This window comes from Triticum dicoccoides, chromosome 2A, assembly GCF_002162155.2.
Source record: "Triticum dicoccoides isolate Atlit2015 ecotype Zavitan chromosome 2A, WEW_v2.0, whole genome shotgun sequence".
Classification (NCBI taxonomy): Eukaryota; Viridiplantae; Streptophyta; class Magnoliopsida; order Poales; family Poaceae; genus Triticum; species Triticum dicoccoides.
In genome coordinates, this window is record NC_041382.1 from 94,076,873 (window position 1) to 94,099,030 (window position 22,158).

The window sequence follows — 22,158 nt, forward strand, 5'->3', positions numbered from 1 at the left end:
TAAAGTCCGGAGTCTCATCCCGACTTATGGGGGAATCATAGTCTCCATCATCCTTTCCTCATTGGGGCAATGCTCTAATAATGATGATCATCACACTTTTATTGACTTACAACTCAATATTACAACTCAATGTCTAGAACAAAGTATGGCTCTATATGGATGCCTCCGGTGGTGTACCGGGATGTGCAATGATCTAGCGTAGTAATGACATCAAAAAACGGGCAAGCCATGAAAACATCATGCTAGCTATCTTACGATCATGCAAAGCAATATGACAATGAATGCTCAAGTCATGTATATGATGATGATGGAAGTTGCATGGCAATATATCTCGGAATGGCTATGGAAATGCCATGATAGGTAGGTATGGTGGCTGTTTTGAGGAAGGTATATGGTGAGTTTATGGTACCGGTGAAAGTTGCGCGGTACTAGAGAGGCTAGCAACGGTGGAAGGGTGAGAGTGCATATAATCCATGGACTCAACATTAGTCATAAAGAACTCACATACTTATTGCAAAAATCTATTAGTCATCGAAACAAAGTACTACGCGCATGCTCCTAGGGGGATAGATTGGTAGGAAAAGACCATCGCTCTGCCCCGACCGCCACTCATAAGGAAGACAATCAATAAATAAATCATGCTCCGACTTCGTTACATAACGGTTCACCATACGCGCATGCTACGAGAATCACAAACCTCAACACAAGTATTTCTACAATCCACAACTACCCACTAGCATGACTCTAATATCACCATCTTTATATCGCAAAACTATTGCAAGGAATCAAACATGTCATATTGAGTGATCTACAAGTTTTATGTAGGATTTTATGACTAACCATGTGAATGACCAATTCCTGTCATCTCTCTAAATAGATATAAGTGAAGCAAGAGAGTTTAATTCTTTCTACAAAAGATATGCCCGTGCTCTAACAAATATAAGTGAAGCAAAAAAGCATTCTACAAATGGCGGCTGTCTAAGTGAAGAGAAACAGGCAATCCAAACTTCAAATGATATAAGTGAAGCACATGAAGCATTCTATAAAGCCATTGTCGGTGTACTAGAGTAGGGGTACCCTAGTATCCCGAACTCGTGCACGGGCAGTCGCAGCATCCCGCGGCAAGGCTTGCCGGGTGACCGCCAAGACCCTTCGTGGTTCCCTTGAAGACCATTCAAGAACAAAGTACTCAAACCAAGGCCCCGGCAAGAGGAGCTTGCCGGGAAGGCCAACCAAGGCCCCGGCAAGAGGAGCTTGCCGGGAAGGCCAACCCAGGCCCCGACAAGAGGATCTTGCCGGGAAGAGACAAGACCCCGGCAAGAGGAGCTTGCCGGGAAGGCCACTCAAGGCATACCAAGAAAGCTTGCCGCGACGCGCCCTGCGTCCCGGCAAGGCCCGGTGAGCGACAAGCTCCCAAACACGACAAGACGACGACCGCGGCAAGGAGCTTGCCGCGGGAAACCCCCACTTCGTGCCCGCGCTCCAGCACACCTGCTAACGTGTCGCTCTAGGACTCTCCCAAGCACACGTGGCAGGAGGCCGTGCAGCTAGGGGTGCGCGGTGGCAAGCGGAGATGAAGAGAAGGACATCGTGGCAAGCGGTGGCGCTCCTAACGGTCACTTTTTGCACTGTTTAGGCAACTCAGACAGGCATTCAATGACCTTGTCCCCTGCCGTCAGAGTTAGGTAGGGTGCACTGTGTCTACAGTAGCGGTAGCTGTACCTACCGCATCCTTTTCCATTTTTACCCTTCTAGTCTACGTTGCCACCTATCGGTGACCCCTTGAAAGTATAAAAGGAGGCCCAGGCGCAACGTAGGAGGGGGGGGGGGGTTGGGCCGGTTCGGCTCATTCGAAACATCAGGAACACTCTCACGCTCAGTCTGGCAGCGTCCATCGCTCCTGAGCAAGAATTCAATACACACAAACAAGCAGCAGTAGGGTTTTACGCATCCGTGCGGCCCGAAGCTGGGTAAAACCGCTCGCGTGAACCGCCTCGATCCTCTCTTTGTGCGACCTTCGCCCCCCACCGAACCGAAAGGGGCCCTGTCCCCATAGGTGTCGGTGGAATCAGCTCCCCCGACATCTCTGGCGCACCAGGTAGGGGGGCGTCGAGATTGTGCGAACCCGATCCGGCGTGCACGCGAGCTAAATCTTCATCGTCTTCATCGACATGCCACCGAAGAAGAAGGATTCGGAGGCAGCTGTTCCGTCTGCGTCGCTTTCACCGCCCCCGGAGCAAACGGGTGGTGGAGTCGACACCGGCGGAAGAATGGGCGTCGACGAGGGAGCTCTCAGTGCGGCCAAGTCCAGGGACAAGGCGGCACAGACCTCGGCATCCATGCGCGCACCTCGCCCCTCTCAGGAGGCGCGGGACCGGCAACGTCATGGCGTTCGCAGCGCCATACGTCCGCTGGGCCAGGATCAAGCTGGTGGTTCTCGTGGCGCTCAAGACCAACATGCACGTCAACATGCTGGCTCTAGTGAGGTGCGGTCGCCTGGACGGGACACTGCTCCTTCTAACTTGGTTAGGAGTCCGAGCATGTCCCGCTCCTTGCACCGTTCACCTTTGCCGCCCACCACGCCGGCGGAAGCCTTGGCGCGGGCCCAGCTACTCCTAGATTACCCTCCGACGGCGGACAAGACCGACGAATGGAGGGCCACTATCCAGAGCCTCATCGGCTTCGCCAACGGCGACACTGCGCGGCAACCAAGCACCTCGCTGCCGCGGCAAGACAGCCAGGCGCGAGCCGATGGCAACAAGACTGGGGGAGGTGCGACTTCCATGCACTCTCCACTACGAAGGCCAAAATCGCCGACTCGCCGGGTCCACCCCGACAGCGGCTCCACCGCGTCGTCGGACCCACGAGCTCGTCGCGACCAGCGCCAAGTTCTCCATGAACGACAACAAGAAGATGCTCGGACCCGCATCGAGCGCCGAAGAGAAGCGCGACGTCAATCCGACAAGCGCGCTGGGCCCTCTGTTGACATGCATGCGCCAGGGGAACCAGGCGATCTGCCGTACGCGGTAGGTTGTCCTGCGTTCACCCGTGAGCTGCGGCAAGTCCAATGGCCCAGCACAAAGAATTTCAAACCAGACGTACCAGAGAAGTACGACGGCAAGACGCATCTGTCGGAGTTTCTCAGCATCTACACCATCGCGGTGCAGGCTGCCGGGGGACGGGACGACAAGATCCTTGCCAACTACTTCCCGCTGGTACTCAAGCCCAATGTCAGATCCTGGCTCATGCACTTGCCGGACAACTCCATATCCTCCTGGGCTGATCTGTGCCATCAGTTTGTCGGCGCCTTTACAGGCGGCCACAAACCACATGGCCAAGAAAGCGATCTTCATCTGCTCGCCCAGAAGGAAGGAGAGCCACTGCGCAAGTACATTCAGAGATTCAGCCGTGTATAGCACAACATCCCAGACGTCCACCCCGCCGCGATCATCAGCGCGTTCCATCAGAACGTGCGAAACCGAAGGATGAGGGAGGAGATGGCGATGTGTAAAATCAGAGACGTCAGCGAGCTTTACGCCCTGGCCGACAAGTGTGCACGCGCTGAAGAGGGGAGGAGGCTCCCCGGAGAGGATACAGGAGCAGGAGGATCTGACAGTGAGGATGCCGCCCCGGCAAAGAAAGGCCGGCGGCGGAACAACAGAAGGAAAAAGGGCAAGGAAGTGCTAGCTGTCGAGCAGACCGGCAATGGAGGTGGCACCAAGGAAGCTAAAGCTGGTGGCTCCGACAAGGAGGCCTAGCCTGTGGCGGCCGCCGACAAGAAGGACGGCTCCGGCAAGCAGTATTGTAAGATCCACCGCACCAGGGGTCACGATCTCTAGAACTGCAAGAAAGTCGAACAGCTTGTTGAGCAACAGAAAGCTGAGTACGAGCGGCGCGACAAGGAGAAGGCCCAGGAAGGAACTGGTGGATCCGGCAAGAAACGCCCCGGCCGGGGAGGACGCCGCGGCAAGGCCAAGCAGCGGCAAGGAGACAGACCTCCCCGCGACCGCGACAAGGATGAAGATGACGACGATGACGAAGACATGGATGATGACGAGGCCGACGAGCAGGAATTTCAGAAAGCCACAGAGGTCCTGTGCGTTGACGGTGGTGCTTCTCTGCATACTTCGCACCGCCAACTCAAGCAGTGGATGCGGGAAGTGAATGCAGCAGAGCCATCCATAGAGTCACGCAAGCCTCTGAAATGGTCCAGCACGCCTATCATCTTCAACATTGAGGATCACCCTGATCGCGTAACTGCGATCGGGTGCTTGACGATGTTGGTTTCACCAACTATCCGCAACCTCAAGGTCACGAAGATGCTAGTTGACGGCGGGGCCGGCTTGAATCTGATCTCCTCCGCGGTCCTTTAGAAACTCCAGATTCCTGACAGTGAGCTCGAAGAGACCGGCACATTCCAAGGAATTAGCCCGGGAAGAAGTAAGCCGAAGGGAAAGATCACGCTGCCGGTCACATTTGGCAGCGAGCTGAATTTCAGAACTGAGAGGGTCACGTTTGACGTTGCCGATTTTCCATTGCCCTACAATGGGATCCTTGGCCGTCCAGCGCTCGCCAAGTTTATGGCAGCCTCTCACTATGCATACAACATGCTCAAGATGCCAGGCCCGATAAGTGTCATCTCTGTCCCCGGCGACAAGAAGGACGCCCTTATCTGCGCCGACAAGATCTACCGGGAAGCAGCAGCTGCAGCTGGTCACAGCACACTTGCCGCTGAAGCTCCCGGGGGGAAGAAGAAGAGAAAGTCCGGCAAGAGCTCTGATGCCCACTCCGGCAAGCGCACCTCTTCGGAGTGCTGCGCTACCGTCGAGGACGCACCATCGAGCTCCACCGGCAAGTGCAAGAAGACGATGGCGGCTCCACCCGAGACCAAGAAGATGTCCGCCAAGAAGGACGGCACCGGTGGTACCTTCACCATCAGTGCCACGCTTGACCCCAAATAGGAAAGCGTGATCGTTGCTTTCCTGCGGGCGAATGTCGACGTGTTTGCATGGCAACCGTCTGATATCCCCGGTGTTCCCAGGAAAGTAATCGAGCACCACCTAGCCGTCTGTCCTCATGCGCGGCCCATCAAGCAGAGAGTCAGAAAGCAGGCAGTGGAGCGCCAAGAGTTCATTGCATAAGAGATCAGGAAATTGGAAGCAGCAGGCCTTGTCAGAGGAGTGCTCCATCCCACGTGGTTGGCCAATCCTGTAGTTGTGCGCAAGGCGAACGGGAAATGGAGGCTTTGTATAGACTTCACTGATGTCAATAAAGCGTGTCCCAAAGATCCATTTCCCTTGCCACGCATTGACCAGATTGTTGACTCCACAGCTGGATGTGATTTGCTTTCATTTCTTGATGCATACTCAGGATACCATCAGATCTTCATGGCGAAAGAGGGTGAGGAAAAAACCGCATTTATCACCCCTTGCGGCACATACTGTTTTGTATGGATGCCCTTTGGGTTGAAGAATGCTGGTTCAACATTTGCAAGGGTAGTCCATGTCGCTTTTGAGACACAGATACACAGAAATGTGGAAGCCTACATGGATGATATAGTGGTCAAGAGCAAGGACAAGGCTACCCTGATCCAAGATTTAGAAGAAACTTTTGCAAATCTGCGCAAGATCAAACTCAAGCTCAACCCCGAGAAGTGCGTGTTTGGAGTCCATTCCGGCAAGCTTCTCGGGTTCTTTGTGTCTCAGCGGGGAATTGAAGCCAACCCCGACAAGATCAAGGCCATCGAGCAAATTGAAGCACTGAAGCGCGTCAAGGATGTGCGAAGGCTTGCCGGTTGCGTGGCTGCTCTCAGCAGGTTTATCTCTAAGTCTGCTGAGCGCGCCCTGCCGTTTTTCAAAATATTGAAAAAGGCAGGTCCAATGAAATGGACTCCGGAGGCGGAGGCCGCGCTGCAGGACTTGAAGAGGTACCTGTCCTCCACTCCAATACTTGTCGCACCTAAGCCACAAGAGAAGTTGCTGTTGTACCTAGCGGCAACCAATCAAGTGGTTAGTGCTGCGTTAGTAGCGGAGAGGGAGGCGGATGATGAGCCAGCGACCGCGACAAGTGAATCCAGCGACAAGCAGGGGGCTTCTTCGACAAGCTCTGGTCCCGACAAAGATGAATCTGCGCAGACGTGCAAGGAGGTGCAGAAGAAGATGGTGCAGCGCCCAGTTTACTTTGTCAGCTCCCTTCTCTAGGGGGCTAGGTCGAGGTACTTTGGTGTGCAAAAGCTGCTTTTCGGCCTCCTCATGGCCTTGAGAAAGCTGCGCCATTACTTCCAGGCACACGAGATCACAGTTGTCACTCGCTTTCCGCTGAAGAGGATACTGCAGAATCCAGAAGCAACATGCAGGATTGTCGAGTGGGCACTGGAACTGTCAAGCTTTGGCCTCAAGTTTGAGAGCACTGCAACGATCCAGAGCAGAGCATTGGCAGAGTTCGTAGCAGAGTGGACGCCAACCCCAGACGAAGAAATTCCAGAGACGAGCATCCCCGTCAAGGAGACAAGCAAAGAGTGGCTGATGTACTTTGATGGTGCTTTCTCGCTGCAAGGCGCCGGTGCTGGCGTGCTGCTTGTCGCACCCACCGGAGAGCACCTCAAGTACGTAGTCCAGATGCACTTTCCCAAGGAGCAAGCAACAAACAATACCGCAGAGTATGAGGGTTTGCTTGCCGGCCTCAGAATCGCAGCCGACCTTGGGATCAAGAAACTCATTGTAAGGGGTGACTCACAGCTTGTCGTCCGCCAAGTGAACAAGAACTACCAGAGTCCATTGATGGAAGCTTATGTTGATGAAGTGAGAAAGCTAGAAGCACACTTTGATGGCCTGCAAATGGAACACGTTCCACGAGCTCAGAATGACATTGCTGACGGCCTATCAAAGTGTGCATCACTAAAGTTGCCTGTGGAACCAGGGATCTTTGTGCTCAAGCTGACTCAACCATCCGTGACACCATCAACTGGACAGAATAAGAAGAGAAAGTTGGTTTCTGGTGACTACTTTCCGGCAGAGCTTCCCGAAGCCGCCGCCAAGAAGGTCCCCAAGATCAACGTCAAGAGTGCTGAGGAGCAGTCTGCTCCGGCAAACCTCTTGGTTTGTTCCGTTGAAGCAAACGCTCCCGACAAGTTTTGCTCCGGCAAGCTTGCCGGGGAATATCACGCTCTGGCAGAGCCGCAGGTTCTTGCTGTAGAAGCGGATGTTCCCGCAGCAACAGATACGCCTTTAGTCCTTGTTGTCGAGCAACAAGCTCCAGCATGGGCGCAGCAGATTGTCCATTTCCTTCAGACAGGAGAGCTTCCCGAAGAGCAAGAAGAAGCTGAAAGAGTAGCCCGGCAGTCAAGTATGTACAAGTTTGTCGACAACACACTGTACAGAATAAGACTCAACGGTGTGAAATTGAAGTGCATTCGCCGGGAAGATGGACAACAGCTGTTGGCAGAGATACATGGAGGCATATATGGTCACCACATTGGCGCAAGAGCACTTGCCGGCAAAGCATTCCGACAAGGCTTCTTCTGGCCGACAGCCCTCCAGGATGCAACTGCACAAGTAACCAAGTGTGAAGCGTGCCAGTTCCATTCCAAGCAGATACACCAGCCAGCTCAAGCTCTCTAGACGATCCCTTTATCCTGGCCATTTTCGGTCTGGGGGCTCGACATCCTCGGCCCCTTCCCCCGAGCTGTCGGGGGCTTTGAGTTCCTGTACGTTGCAATCGACAAGTTCACAAAGTGGCCGGAAGTGGAACCAGTGAGGAAGGTGACAGCACAGTCAGCAGTCAAGTTCTTCAGGTCGATTGTTTGCCGTTTCGGGATCCCTAACAGGATCATCACCGACAACGGCACGCAATTTACGAGCCGCACCTTCATGCAGTACGTCCAAGATCTTGGCGCCAAGGTCTGCTTCGCTTCTGTTGCTCATCCGAGAAGCAACGGTCAAGCAGAGAGGGCAAATGCTGAAGTGCTGCGAGGCCTCAAGACCAGAACTTTCGACAGGCTGCACAAGTGCGGAAGAAACTGGATCGAGGAGCTGCCGGTGGTTCTTTGGTCGATCAGAACGACGCCAAATCGAGCCACTGGCCAGACACCCTTCGCTCTAATCTATGGAGCGGAGGCAGTTCTCCCCACGGAACTCGTTTACGGGTCACCTCGAGTGCTCGCTTATGATGAGCTCGAGCAAGAGCAGCTGCGACAAGATGACGCGCTGCTCCTTGAGGAAGACCGTCTCTAGGCTGTTGTGCGAGCCGCTCGCTACCAGCAAGCTTTGCGTCGCTACCATAGCCGCAAAGTTAAAGCCAGGAGCTTCGAGGAAGGCGACCTTGTTCTTCGGCGTGTTCAGTCCGCCAAGAATTCCAACAAGTTGACGCCGAAGTGGGAAGGCCCTTATCGGGTGAAACAAGTCACTAGGCCCGCCGCTGTCCGCCTTGAGACCGAAGATGGCATTCCGGTGAGCAACTCCTGGAACATTGAACATCTTCGTAAGTTTTACCCGTAAGGCGCGGTTGCCGGAAGCTTTTCCGGCAACCACCTTTGTACAAGTCTTGCCGCTGTTGCATGTAATCCTTTGTACAAAGCTGGGCGCAGACCCCGTGCACCAGTAAAGCTCATGTGCCCCGCACATCTTGTCAGTTTTTCTTTATGCTATAATCTTTTTTCGCATATGTTATCTGACATTTTGTGCAGCACTAGACCCTGGTAAGCAATAATGAGCCCAAGGCTCCATATCATTACTTTATTTCTCTGTTTCTTTCTCAAAAGAAGGAAGGTTCCCTCACCCACAAGGTTTGCCGGGGGGGAAGGAGAAGATAATGGTGTGGACCAGGCCGTTCAAGAAAGTTTCTCCTTGCCGGGAAGCAGACGACAGAAAAGCTAAGTTGCTAAAGCTTGAGCAATCAGTTTTTTAAGTTTTTGAGTTATTTTCCTTGAACGACCGTGCTTTGTATGGAAAACCTGTGCGCAGAGGAACCAACTCGTAGCTAGTTGCACCTTTACTTTGTTTCGAGTCCGCTCAACAACTTAAGTGAGCTGCTCGCGCCCTTACTTTGCTTCGAGTCCGCTCAGCAACTTAAGTGAGCCGCTAGCGCCCTTACTTTGTTTCGAGTCCGCTCAACAACTTAAGTGAGCTGCAACTAGTTGCGACAAGGTTGCTTGTCGGTAGCGACCCCGCCAGCAGGCTGCTGAAGTTCCGCACTCGGCGCTCGCGGCAAGGGTGCCTGCACCGGCAAGTTTCCCTAGAAAGCGTAGGGCAGAACCATACAAAGCCAAGAGTCGAGTAAAGGAAGTAACACAGTAATTTTTTGCCTAAGATAGAGTTATATTACAAAAATAACTTGTCGCGCCTCTAATAAAGTGTTCCCATGACATGACTGGCAGCGACAAGAAAAGAAGAAAACGGACGGCACCTGGGCCCCGGCAAGCCAGTATCGCTGGGGGCTGCGAGTGCCAAGAATCGTCCATGGCAAACCAGAGTTGCCGGGGGCTGCAATATCATATAAGTCTTTCATCCCTCATCATGCATCCTCTTATGGACTGGGGAATGCGAAACCGTGTTTTTTCCCGAAAACTGCCGTGCTCCCTCAACTCTAGGCCCTGGGGCTCGTTCCCGGGGCCAAGTTTGGTCGTAGTCGCGGCAGCCAAGGGATGAAACGAGGAGGCCGCACCCATCTCGTTCCCGCCTCAGTCAAAGACGTGAGAAAGGTCGAGCGACGTGGGAAGGCGCCAGGGCCTGTTGCCGGGAGATGAAATGTCTGTCCGAGGGACACCAAGGATTTGCTCCTTGGCGTGGGTTCAACTCGCGAGACAAATAACCCGGCAAGCATCCCCTTTTCATTAAAAAACATCCCACTCAGGTACAGTCCATAGAGGATGAAAAACATGAAAGAGAGGATTACAAGTTCTAGATACAGCTAAGGCCCGAAGGCTTACAAATTAAAAAAGATAAGATGCCCGTAATCCCTTTCCTGTCCCTCTCTTCAGGAGGCAGGTCAAGGAGGCGAAAAGGGCAAAAGGAGCACCTAGGCGAGCTACGGGTGCCAGAAGACACCAAGAGAACATCCCGGGGGCCGTCCGAAGGCTGGACGGCGATGGCGGCGCCGGGAGCGGGGCTCGAAGACGGGGCGGCAGGACGTCAGCATGCTATCGAGGGCACCACGCCCTCGTACTCCGACCTGACGGCCTTGTCGCCAGCCCTCTTCCCCTTCCGCAGCCTCCCTACGCCAGCCGCCCAAGGAGACGACCCCGAGGAGTTCAAGGAGCCGGCGACACGGATGATGGGGCCGCCGGTGCCGCGCGAAGCGGCGCCCGACGCCTAGTCGGACCCGCCACCCCGCCGCCCGCTACCCTCGTTGTCGCTGTCGCTCTCCTCCTCGTCACTCTCGCTCGAGGAGGAGCCTTCGCTATCGGAGGAGCTGTCCACGCAGCACTTCGCCCGAGTGCCGAAGCACCCGAAGACCTTGACGGAGAGGAGATCGCCCTCCATCAACTTAAAATGGAGGGTAAACCCCTCCATCAGGCTGTGGATGCGGGCGAACGTCTTCCACCCTCGATCAAGATACATCACATTAGGGGCTGGGAATACAACGCGGACTCGCGTGCCACTGATCCCACAGCCCCTCATGTGTAGTCTCAGTGTCTCGGGCGGGTCCAACTCCATCGCGCGCGCAAACGGAGCTGGAAGCCGGAGGCGACGACGAGGCGCCCGGCGCAGCCTGACGAAGAACTCGCAAGGGTCGTCCCCTATATGGACCGCCGTGGGGGGAGTAGCCGCCGGCGGAGGTGAAGCTGGCGCGCCGCCCCGTCCGCCTCTTCCCCGAGCGCCTCGACCTCGTCCTTAACCTCGTCCGCAACCTCGCCCCCTCCCTCTTCCCCTTATGGCTGGCTCTGCCACCACGGGTGCGGAAGATGGAGAGATGCGCTGTCTAGCGGCGACCCTCGCCGCCACCGATGAAGGGCATGGGTTCCCTTTCTCCATGGCGAATGAGAGAAAGGGGAGCAGAAGCTGAAGAAAGGAGGAGATGAGAGAGTGCGGGTTTCTGTGCTCCCCTCCCGCTCTTTATAAAGGAGCGAGGTGGGGGCTCGGCCGCCCCGCTCAGCGAATCAAGGCACGGGAAGAGCAGGGAGTCGGGGCCAACCCGCTGCCTCTGCTCGCGACGGCCCAGTTTCCCACTTTCACCGTCCGCGACTCCAAGCGCATGGGAGCCGCATGGCGGGGATGCAGAACCAAGGCGATGGATGAGGCGGCCCCGCTCCGCCTCGTGATCGCGGGGAGTGGACGTCCCGAAAACCGTGCACCGGCCCCGTCCAGTAAATGCACCACGCCCCCACGCCTACCTCCGTTTAGGGAGGAGGGCGTGAACCGTCCCCATCATCGTAGCCTGACGCATGCTCGAGGGGCTTAGCCCTGCGCACGCCGCCCGCGTCACCCACGACGCCGCGTTTGACGCGTGCCGTTCTGGGCGTGCACGGTGGGAGCGGAGAGATATGCGGCGTGACCTAGGCCACGCGTGCCCGTGCACTGTTTTGGGCCTGGCCCAACAGCGCTCGGCACCGTGTATGGCCCAGGCCCGGGGGCTCCTGTCGGTGTACTAGAGTAGGGGTACCCTAGTATCCCGAACTCGTGCACGGGCAGTCGCAGCATCCCGCGGCAAGGCTTGCCGGGTGACCGCCAAGACCCTCCGTGGTTCCCTTGAAGACCATTCAAGAACAAAGTACTCAAACCAAGGCCCCGACAAGAGGAGATTGCCGGGAAGGCCAACCAAGGCCCCGGCAAGAGGAGCTTGCCGGGAAGGCCAACCCAGGCCCCGACAAGAGGATCTTGCCGGGAAGAGACAAGACCCCGGCAAGAGGAGCTTGCCGGGAAGGCCACTCAAGGCATACCAAGAAAGCTTGCAGCGACGCGCCCTGCGTCCCGGCAAGGCCCGTGAGTGACAAGCTCCCAAACACGACAAGACGACGACCGCGGCAAGGAGCTTGCCGCGGGAAACCCCCACTTCGTGCCCGCGCTCCAGCACACCTGCTAACGTGTCGCTCTAGGACTCTCCCAAGCACACGTGGCAGGAGACCGTGCAGCTAGGGGTGCGCGGTGGCAAGCGGAGATGAAGAGAAGGACATCGTGGCAAGCGGTGGCGCTCCTAACGGTCACTTTTTGCACTGTTTAGGCAACTTAGACAGGCATTCAATGACCTTGTCCCCTGCCGTCAGAGTTAGGTAGGGTGCACTGTGTCTACAGTAGCGGTAGCTATACCTACCGCATCCTTTTCCATTTTTACCCTTCTAGTCTACGTTGCCACCTGTCGGTGACCCCTTGAAAGTATAAAAGGAGGCCCAGGCGCAACGTAGGAGGGGGGGGTTGGGCCGGTTCGGCTCATTCGAAACATCAGGAACACTCTCATGCTCAGTCTGGCAGCGTCCATCGCTCCTGAGCAAGAATTCAATACACACAAACAAGCAGCAGTAGGGTTTTACGCATCCGTGCGGCCCGAAGCTGGGTAAAACCGCCTCGCGTGTACCGCCTCGATCCGCTCTTTGTGCGACCTCCGCCCCCACCGAACCGAAAGGGGCCCTGTCCCCATAGGTGTCGGTGGAATCAGCTCCCCCGACAGCCATACTCAAAGAATATAAGTGAAGTGCAAAGAGCATTCTATAAATGAACCAAGGACTATCTCATACCAGCATGGTGCAAAAAAGAAACATGAAAACTAAAGCAAAGACGCTCCAAGATTGCACATATCGCATGAACGAAACGAATCCGAAAACATACCGATACTTGTTGAAGAAAGATGGGATGCCTCCCCAGCATCCCCAAGCTTAGACGCTTGAGTATCATTGAATATTTACTTGGGGTGCCTCAGGGATCCCCAAGCTTGAGCTCTTTCCTCTCTTCCTTCTTCTCACATCGAAACCTTCTCGATCATCGAACACTTCATCCACACAAAACTTCAACAGAAAACTCGGTAAGATCCGTTAGTATAATAAAGCAAATCACCACTATAAGTACTATTGCAAACCAATTCATATTTTGTTTTTGCATTGTGTCTACTGTAGTATAACTTTTTCATGGCTTAATCCACTGATATAAATTGATAGTTTCATCAAAACAAGCAAACTATGCATCAAAAACAGAATCTGTCTAAACCAGAACAGTCTGTAGCAATCTGAACATTAACCATACTTCTGGTACTTGAACAATTCTGACAAAATTAGGAAAAATAAAAAATTGTATAGGAAGAGAGTTCAAAAAGAATCAGAACCATTTGACGTTCCATCTAAAAATGTAAAATCGCTCACTACAGCCAAAGTTTCTGTCCTGCACCGCTCAAACCATCAAGAAAATGTAAACATCCTAAAGGCAAACCTTGGCACATTATTTTTATAATACAATGGAATTGTACAATGGGATAATTATTTTTGTTGAAAAGTTTCAGTAATCAAGATTCACAAAGTTGCCATGAGCATGAACAAAGTTCAAGGAGCTCTTCCACTTCAACAGTGCTTGTCTTTCTCACTTTCACTTTCCTTTTTGAAAAGCTTTGGGTTCCCCTCTTTATTTTTGTTGTTCTTAAACTATATGAAAGCACTAAACAGAAATAAATGACTCTCTAAAACTTCCAGGTTGTCTCCCTGGCAGCGCTTTCTTTAAAGCCATTAAGCTAGGCATATAGTGCTCAAGTAGTGAATCCACCCGGATCCCAAGGTATATCAAAGCCAATTTTAATTAACAATGATTTGTAATTTAGTAGTGAGCACAAAGTAACATATATCAAGCAATGACAAAGTCTAACTCTCTTCCTATGCATCGGCATGTCATAAAAGAACAATTCATGCACACCTAGTAAAGGCTAATGCATGGTATAAACAGTTTCTTGCAATTTTAGCATGTTGGAAACATAGAGAGGTGGAGTTATAGTTCCTCTCTCATAATAATTGCAAGTAGGAGCAGCAAGCACATGCATATTATATTTATCGAAATCATCATGTGCAACGGTAAAAGGCAACCCATCAATATAATCCTTAATAAGTGCAAACTTCTCCGATATGGTATAATCGGGAGAATTCAAAAAGATAATAGGACTATCATGTGTGGGTGCAATAGCAACAATTTAATGTTTAACATAAGGAACTATAGTAAGTCCATCTTCACAAGCATAATTCATATTGGCATCTTGGCCATAAGCATAGCAAGCATCATCAAAAAGGGATATTTCAAAAGAATCATAGGGATCATAACAGTCATCATAGCAATCATCCTTCGGTAAGCACGAAGGGGAATTAAACAATGTATCATTTGAAAAGTTACTCTCATTAGAAGGTGGGCACGGGTTATCAATCCGCTCTTCCTCCTTTTGTTCTTCGCTCTCCTCGTCATATTTTTCATCCAATGGGCTCACAGTTTCATCAATTTCTTCTTCCATAGACTCCTGCAAAATATTAGTCTCTTCTTGGACAGCGGAGTATTCCTCAATATATTGTTTAACATAGGTATTAGAAGCATAATTATCATAGCAATATTTAAGTATAGCAAAATTTTCAGATTTGTGAAAAGTAGCATCATACTTTTCAATCAAAGAAGCAATTTCAAAAGCACCCTTATAAGCAACAAATTCTTCAATTTGTTGAACATCATAGTAATTATAAACACCTTTAGCATACGAAGATACGATTCCATTATCACTAAACTCACATTGATAGGGAAGGTGTTTCTTAGGGTTTTCAGAACAACAAGTAAAATCATATAATTCACATAAATTCCAAGCATAGCATTGCAAACGTTGAATTTGACTCCATAATAATTTCCCTTTTTCAGATATACGGTGTCGCACATAACAAGCATGCTCATCTAAAGATTTGCCCTCAACTAAGCTAGTTGGGGTTTCGGCACGAGCACATAGGGATCGAAGATGATCCAAGTAATAAGCTTCAGCAGTGTGATAGATTTTGATTGGTTCTTCAACCATTGGTTCAGTAGGTACAACTAATTTTTTTGGTATTTTGCGTTTCCTACCCATAACTGAAGATAGGAAACAACTAAGAACAACAAATAAAAATTACTTAGTGATAAAGCAAACAAGCACACACGAGAATATTCACCCCACACTGTTGCACCCCGGCAACGGCGCCAGAAAAAGGTCTTGATAACCCACAAGTATAGGGGATCGCAACAGTTTTCGATAAGTAAGAGTGTCAAACCCAACGAGGAGCTAAAGGTAGAATAAATATTCCCTCAAGTTCTATCGACCACCGATACAACTCTACGCACGCTTGACGTTCGCTTTACCTAGAACAAGTATGAAACTAGAAGTACTTTGTAGGTGTTGTTGGATGGGTTTGCAAGATAATAAAGAGTACGTAAATAAAAATTAGGGGCTGTTTAGATAAAGAAACAATAAATTAAATATAGCGAGTGTGGAAAAGTGGTGGTAGGAGTTGCGAAATTGCCCCTAAGCAATTGACAACTATACTAGACCGATAGCAAGTATTATGTGGGAGAGGCCACTGCTAGCATGTCATCCCTGACTTGGAATTCTATGCACTTATGATTGGAACTATTAGCAAGCATCCGCAACTACTAATGTTCATTAAGGTAAAACCCAACCATAGCATTAAGATATATTGGTCCCCCTTCAATCCCGTATGCATCAATTTCTATGCTAGGTTGAAGCTTCTGTCACTCTTGCCCTCCAATACATAGTCCTATCAACATACAACTAACCCTATGGTGTGATCCACGCGCGTGCTCATATGATGGGCACCAAAGGACAGCAACATAACCACAAGCAAATTAAATCAATCATAGCAATTCATCAACCACCGATAGGACAACGAAAATCTACTCAGACATCATAGGATGGCAACACATCATTGGATAATAATATGAAGCATAAAGCACCATGTTCAAGTAGAGGGTACAGCGGGTTGCGGGAGAGTGGACCGCCGTAGATAGAGGGGGGAAGGTGATGGATATGTTGGTGAAGATGGCGGAGGTGTTGGTGAAGATCGCAGTGATGATGATGATGGCCACGGCGGTGTTCCGGCGCCACCGGAGGAGAGGGGGAGAGGGGCCCCCTTCTTCCTCTTCTTCCTTGACCTCCTCCCTAGATGGGAGAAGGGTTTCCCCTCTGGTCCTTGGCCTCCATGGCATGGGAGGGGCGAGAGCCCCTCCGAGATTGGATCTATCTATCTGTTTCTCTCTGGTTCTGCGTTCTGTTCTGGCTCCATTTCACTGTTCCGTGTATATATGGAGATCCGTAACTCCGATTGGCCTGAAACCTTCGCCGTGATTTTTTTTCCGAATATTAGCTTTCTTGCGGCAAAAGAAGAGCGTCACCCGCCTTACGGTGGGCTCAAAAGGGTAGGGGCGCGCCCTAAGGGGGGGCCTGCCTTGTGACCACCTCGGTTACTGGTTCGTGTTGATTTTCCTTCTGAATTTTCCATATTTTCCAAAAATAAGCTCCGGCCGTTTTTATCCCGTTTGGACTCCGTTTGATATGGATATTCTGCGAAACCAAAAACATGCAACAGACATGAACTGGCACTGGGCACTGGATCAATATGTTAGTCCCAAAAATAATATAAAAAGTTGCCAAAAAGTATATGAAAGTTGAATAATATTGGCATGGAACAATCAAAAATTATAGATACGATGGAGACGTATCAGAGGCCTGCCGGGGGCCCACGAGACAGGGGGGCGCCCCCACCCTCGTGGATGGTGGGTGGCCCCCCTCTGGTGCTTCCTTCGCCCAATATTTTATATATATTCTAAAATGACTCTCGTGGAGTTTCGGGACTTTTGGAGTTGTGCAGAATAGGTCTCTAATATTTGCTCCTTTTCCAGCCCAGAATTCCAGCTGCCAGCATTCTCCCTCTTCGTGTAAACCTTGTAAAATAAGAGAGAATATGCATAAGTATTGTGACATAATGTGTAATAATAGCCCATAATGCAATAAATATTGATAGAGAAGCATGATGCAAAATGGACGTATCAATCACGCGCCACCTCCTGTGGCAGCCTCTCTCTCTCCACTATGGCCCAATAGGCCCATTAACTTTCTCGGGGGGTTCCGGTAGCCTCCCGGTACTCCGAAAAATCCCCTGAACCTTATCGGAACCATTCTGGTGTCCGTATATAACCTTCCAATATATCAATCTTTACCTCTCGACCATTTCGAGACTCCTCATCATGTCCGTGATCTCATCTGGGACTCCAAACAAACTCGGTCACCAAAACACATAACTCATAATACAAATCATTATTGAACGTTAAGCGTGCGGACCCTACGGGTTCGAGAACTATGTAGACATGACCGAGACATATCTCCGGTCAATAACCAATAGCGGAACCTAGATTCTCATATCGGCTCCTACATATTCTACGAAGATCTTTATCGGTCAAACCACATAACAACATACGTCATTCCCTTTGTCATCAGTATGTTACTTGCCCGAGATTCGATCGTCGGTATCATCAGACCTAATTCAATCTTTTTACCGGCAAGTCTCTTTACTCATTCCGTAATGCATCATCCCACAACTAACTCATTAGTCACATTGCTTGCAAGGCTTATAGTGATGTGCATTACCGAGAGGGCCCAGAGATACCTCTCCGATACACGGAGTGAAAAATCCTAATCTTGATCTATGCCAACTCAACAAACTCCTTTGGAGACACCTGTAGAGCATCTTTATAATCACACAGTTATGTTGTGAAGTTTGATAACACACAAAGTGTTCCTCCGGTATTCGGGAGTTGCATAATCTCATCGTTAGAGGAATATGTATAAGTCATGAAGAAAGCAATAGCAATAAAACTAAACGATAATTATGCTAAGCTAATAGATGGGTCTTGTCCATCACATCATTCTCTAATGATGTGATCCCATTCATCAAATGACAACATATGTCTATGGCCAGGAAACTTAACCATCTTTGATTGACGAGGTAGTCAAGTAGAGGCATACTAGGGACACTCTGTTTGTCTATGTATTCACACATGTACTAAGTTTCCGGTTAATAGAATTCTAGCATGAATAATAAACATTTATCATGATATAAGGCAATATAAATAACAACTTTATTATTGCCTCTAGGGCATATTTCCTTCACCCAACTCGCTGCCGTGGTCGTGGCCGCGCCCGGCTCGACCGCGACCTGCAGCGGGTCAACGGCGAGCTGCGGGTGGCGTTGGCCGCGGAGGAGAAGAACAAGCGGGCCATGGAGGAGCTAGTGCTAGTGCTCAAGGAGGTGAACACGGAGCTGCACACCACGCGGTAGCAGCTGGCGCGTGCTACCTCTTGAGCACTGTGTTGGTTTTCCCTTGAAGAGAGGAAAGGGTGGTGCAGTAAAGCAGCGTAAGTATTTCCCTCAGTTTTTGAGAATCAAGGTATCAATCCAGTAGGAGACCACGCGCGAGTCACCTCGTACCTACACGAACAAATAAGAACCTCGCAACCAACGCGATAAAGGGGTTGTCAATCCCTTCATGGCCACTTGCAAGAGTGAGATATGATAGAGATGATAATAATAAGATAAATATTTTTTGGTATTTTTATGATATAGATTGAAAGTAAAGATTGCAAAATAAAATAGATTAGAAACTTGTATGATGGAAAATAGACCCGGGGGCCATAGGTTTCACTAGTGGCTTCTCTCAAGATAGCATAAGTATTACGGTGGGTGAACAAATTACTGTCGAGCAATTGATAGAAAAGCGAATAATTATGAGAATATCTAGGTATGATCATGTATATAGGCATCACGTCCGTGACAAGTAGACCGACTCCTACCTGCATCTACTAATATTACTCCACACATCGACCCCTATCCATCATGCATCTAGAGTATTAAGTTCATAAGAACAGAGTAACGCCTTAAGCAACATGACATGATGTAGAGGGATAAACTCATGCAATATGATGTAAACCCCATCTTTTTATCCTCGATGGCAACAATACAATACGTGTCATTTGCCTTTCTGTCACTGGGAGCGAGCACCGCAAGATTGAACCTAAAGCTAAGCACTTCTCCCATTGCAAGAAAGATCAATCTAGTAGGCCAAAACAAACTGATAATTTGAAAAGACTTGCAAATATAAACCAATCATACATAAAAGAATTCAGAGAAGATTCAAATATTGTTCAAAGATAATTTGGATCATAAACTCACAATTCATCGGATCTCGACAAACACACTGCAAAAGAAGATTACATCGAATAGATCTCCAAGAGAATCGAGGAGAACTTTGTATTGATATCCAAAGAGAGAGAAGAATCCATCTAGCTACTAGCTATGGACCCGAGGGTCTGAGGTAAACTACTCACGCATCATTGGAGGGGCCATTGAGTTGATGTAGAGGCCCTCCGTGATCGATGCCCCCTCCGGCGGAGCTCCAGAAAAGGCCCCAAGATGGGATCTCTTGGGTACGGAAGGTTGCGGCGGTGGAAATAGGGGTTCATGGTGCTCCTGGATGTTTGCAGGGGTGTATATATATATATATATATATATATATATATATATATATATATATATATATATATATATATATATATATATATATATGAGAAATAAGTAGGTCGGTGGAGCAACAAGGGGCCCACGAGGGTGGAGGGTGCGCCCAGGGGGGTAGGCGCACCCCCTGCCTCATGGCCGCCTCGTTGATTGCTTGACGTCCACTCCAAGTCCTCTGGATCACGTTTGTTCCAAAAATCATGTTCCCGAAGGTTTCATTCCGTTTGGACTCCGTTTGATATTCCTTTTCTACAAAACACTGAAATAGGCAAAAAAACAGCAATTTGGGTTGGGCCTCCGGTTAATAGGATAGTCCCAAAAATAATATAAAAGTGTAAAATAAAGCCCGTTATCATCCAAAACAGATAATATACTAGCATGGAACAATAAAAAATTATAGATACGTTGGAGAAGTATCAAGCATCCCCAAGCTTAATTCCTGCTCATCCTCGAGTAGGTAAATGGTAAAAACAAAATTTTTGATGTGGAATGCTTCCTAACATATTTCTCAATGTAATTTTATTTATTGTGGCATGAATGTTCAGATCCGAAAGATTCAAGATAAAAGTTTAATATTGACATAAAAATAATAATACTTCAAGCATACTAACTAAGCAATCATGTCTTCTCGAAATAACATGGCCAAAGAAAGTTCATCCCTACAAAATCATATAGTTTGGTCATGCTCCATTTTCGTCACACAAGAATGCTCTCATCATGCACAACCCCGATGACAAGCCAAGAAATTGTTTCATACTTTAGTAATCTCAAACTTTTTTCAACTTTCACGCAATACATGAGCATGAGCCATGGATATAGCACTATGGGTGGAATAGAATATAATGAAGGGGGTTATGTGGAGAAGACAAAAAAGGAGAAAGTCACACATCGACGCGGCTAATCAATGGGCTAGGGAGATGCCCATCAATTGATGTCAATGCAAGGAGTAGGGATTGCCATGCAACGGATGCACTAGAGCTATAAATGTATGAAAGCTCAACAAAAGAAACTAAGTGGGTGTGCATCCAACTTGCTTGCTCACGAAGACCTAGGGCACTTGAGGAGGCCCATTGTTGGAATACAAGCCAAGTTCTATAATGAAAAGTTCACACTAGTATATGAAAATGAACAAACAAGAGACTCTCTATCATAAAGATCATGGTGATACTTTGAAGCACAAGTGTGGAAAAAAGGATAGTAGCATTGCCCCCTTATTTATTTATTTTTTATTATTTTGGGCCTTCTTTTTATTATTATTTGGCCTTTCTTTTTTTTCTTTTTTTATGGGACAATTCTAATGCTCTATTACTGATGATCATCACACTTCTATTTATTTACAACTCAATGATTACAACTCGATACTAGAACAAGATATGACTATATGAATGCCTCCGGCGGTGTACTGGGATGTGCAATGACTCATGAGTGACATGTATGAAAGAATAATGAATGGTGGCTTTGCCACAAATACGATGTCAACTACATGATCATGCAAGGCAATATGACAATGATGATGCATTTCATAATAAACGGAACGATGGAAAGTTGCATGGCAATATATCTCGGAATGGCTATGGAAATGCCATAATAGGTAGGTATGGTGGCTGTTTTGAGGAAGATATAAGGAGGTTTATGTGTGATAGAGCGTATCGTATCATGGGGTTTGGATGCACCGGCGAAGTTTGCACCAACTCTCAAGGTGAGAAAGGGCAATGCACGGTACCAAAGAGGCTAGCAATGATGGAAGGGTGAGAGTGCGTATAATCCATGGACTCAACATTAGTCATAAAGAACTCACATACTTATTGAAAAAATCTACAAGTCATCAAAAACCAAGTATTACGCGCATGCTCCTAGGGGGATAGATTGGTAGGAAAAGACCATCGCTCGTCCCCGACCGCCACTCATAAGGAAGACAATCAAATAACACCTCATGTTTGAAATTTGTTACACGACGTTTACCATACGTGCATGCTACGGGACTTGCAAACTTCAACACAAGTATTCCTCAAATTCACAACTACTCAACTAGCACAACTTTGATATCACTATCTCCATATCTCAAAACGATAATCAAGTATCAAACTTCTCTTAGTATTCAATGCACTTGTATGAAAGTTTTTATTATGCCTGAAAGCAAATTGCCATGTTGTTCTAAAGGACTCTCAAAATAATATAAGTGAAGTATGAGAGATCAATTATTTCTATAAAATAAAACCACCACCGTGCTCTAAAAGATATAAGTGAAGTACTAGAGCAAAAACTATATATCTCAAAAGATATAAGTGAAGCACATAGAGTATTCTAATAAATTCCAATTCATGTGTGTCTCTCTCAAAAGGTGTGTACAGCAAGGATGATTGTGGTAAACTAAAAAGCAAATACTCAAATCATACAAGACGCTCCAAGCAAAACACATATCATGTGACGAAAAAAATATACCTCCAAGTAAAGTTACCGATAGACAAAGACGAAAGAGGGGATGCCTTCCGGGCCATCCCCAAGCTTAGGCTTTTTTGTGTCCTTGGATTTTACCTTGGGGTGCCTTGGGCATCCCCAATCTTAGGCTCTTGACACTCCTTGTTCCATAATCCATCAAATTCTTACCAAAAACTTGAAAACTTCACAACACAAAACTTAAAAGAAAATATTCGCGAGCT

General features: G+C 49.0%; 1 protein-coding gene across 1 annotated transcript in view; it reads left to right on the forward strand.

Annotated features, from left to right (window-relative positions):
* The window catches only part of LOC119357696, a 183,166-nt gene that overhangs the window by 117,293 nt on the left and 43,715 nt on the right, over positions 1-22,158 (forward strand). Inside the window, exon 2 of the mRNA XM_037624558.1 lies at positions 18,082-18,261. Within this exon, the coding sequence (XP_037480455.1) occupies positions 18,082-18,261 (180 nt within the window). The remainder of the gene's footprint in view (positions 1-18,081; positions 18,262-22,158) is intronic.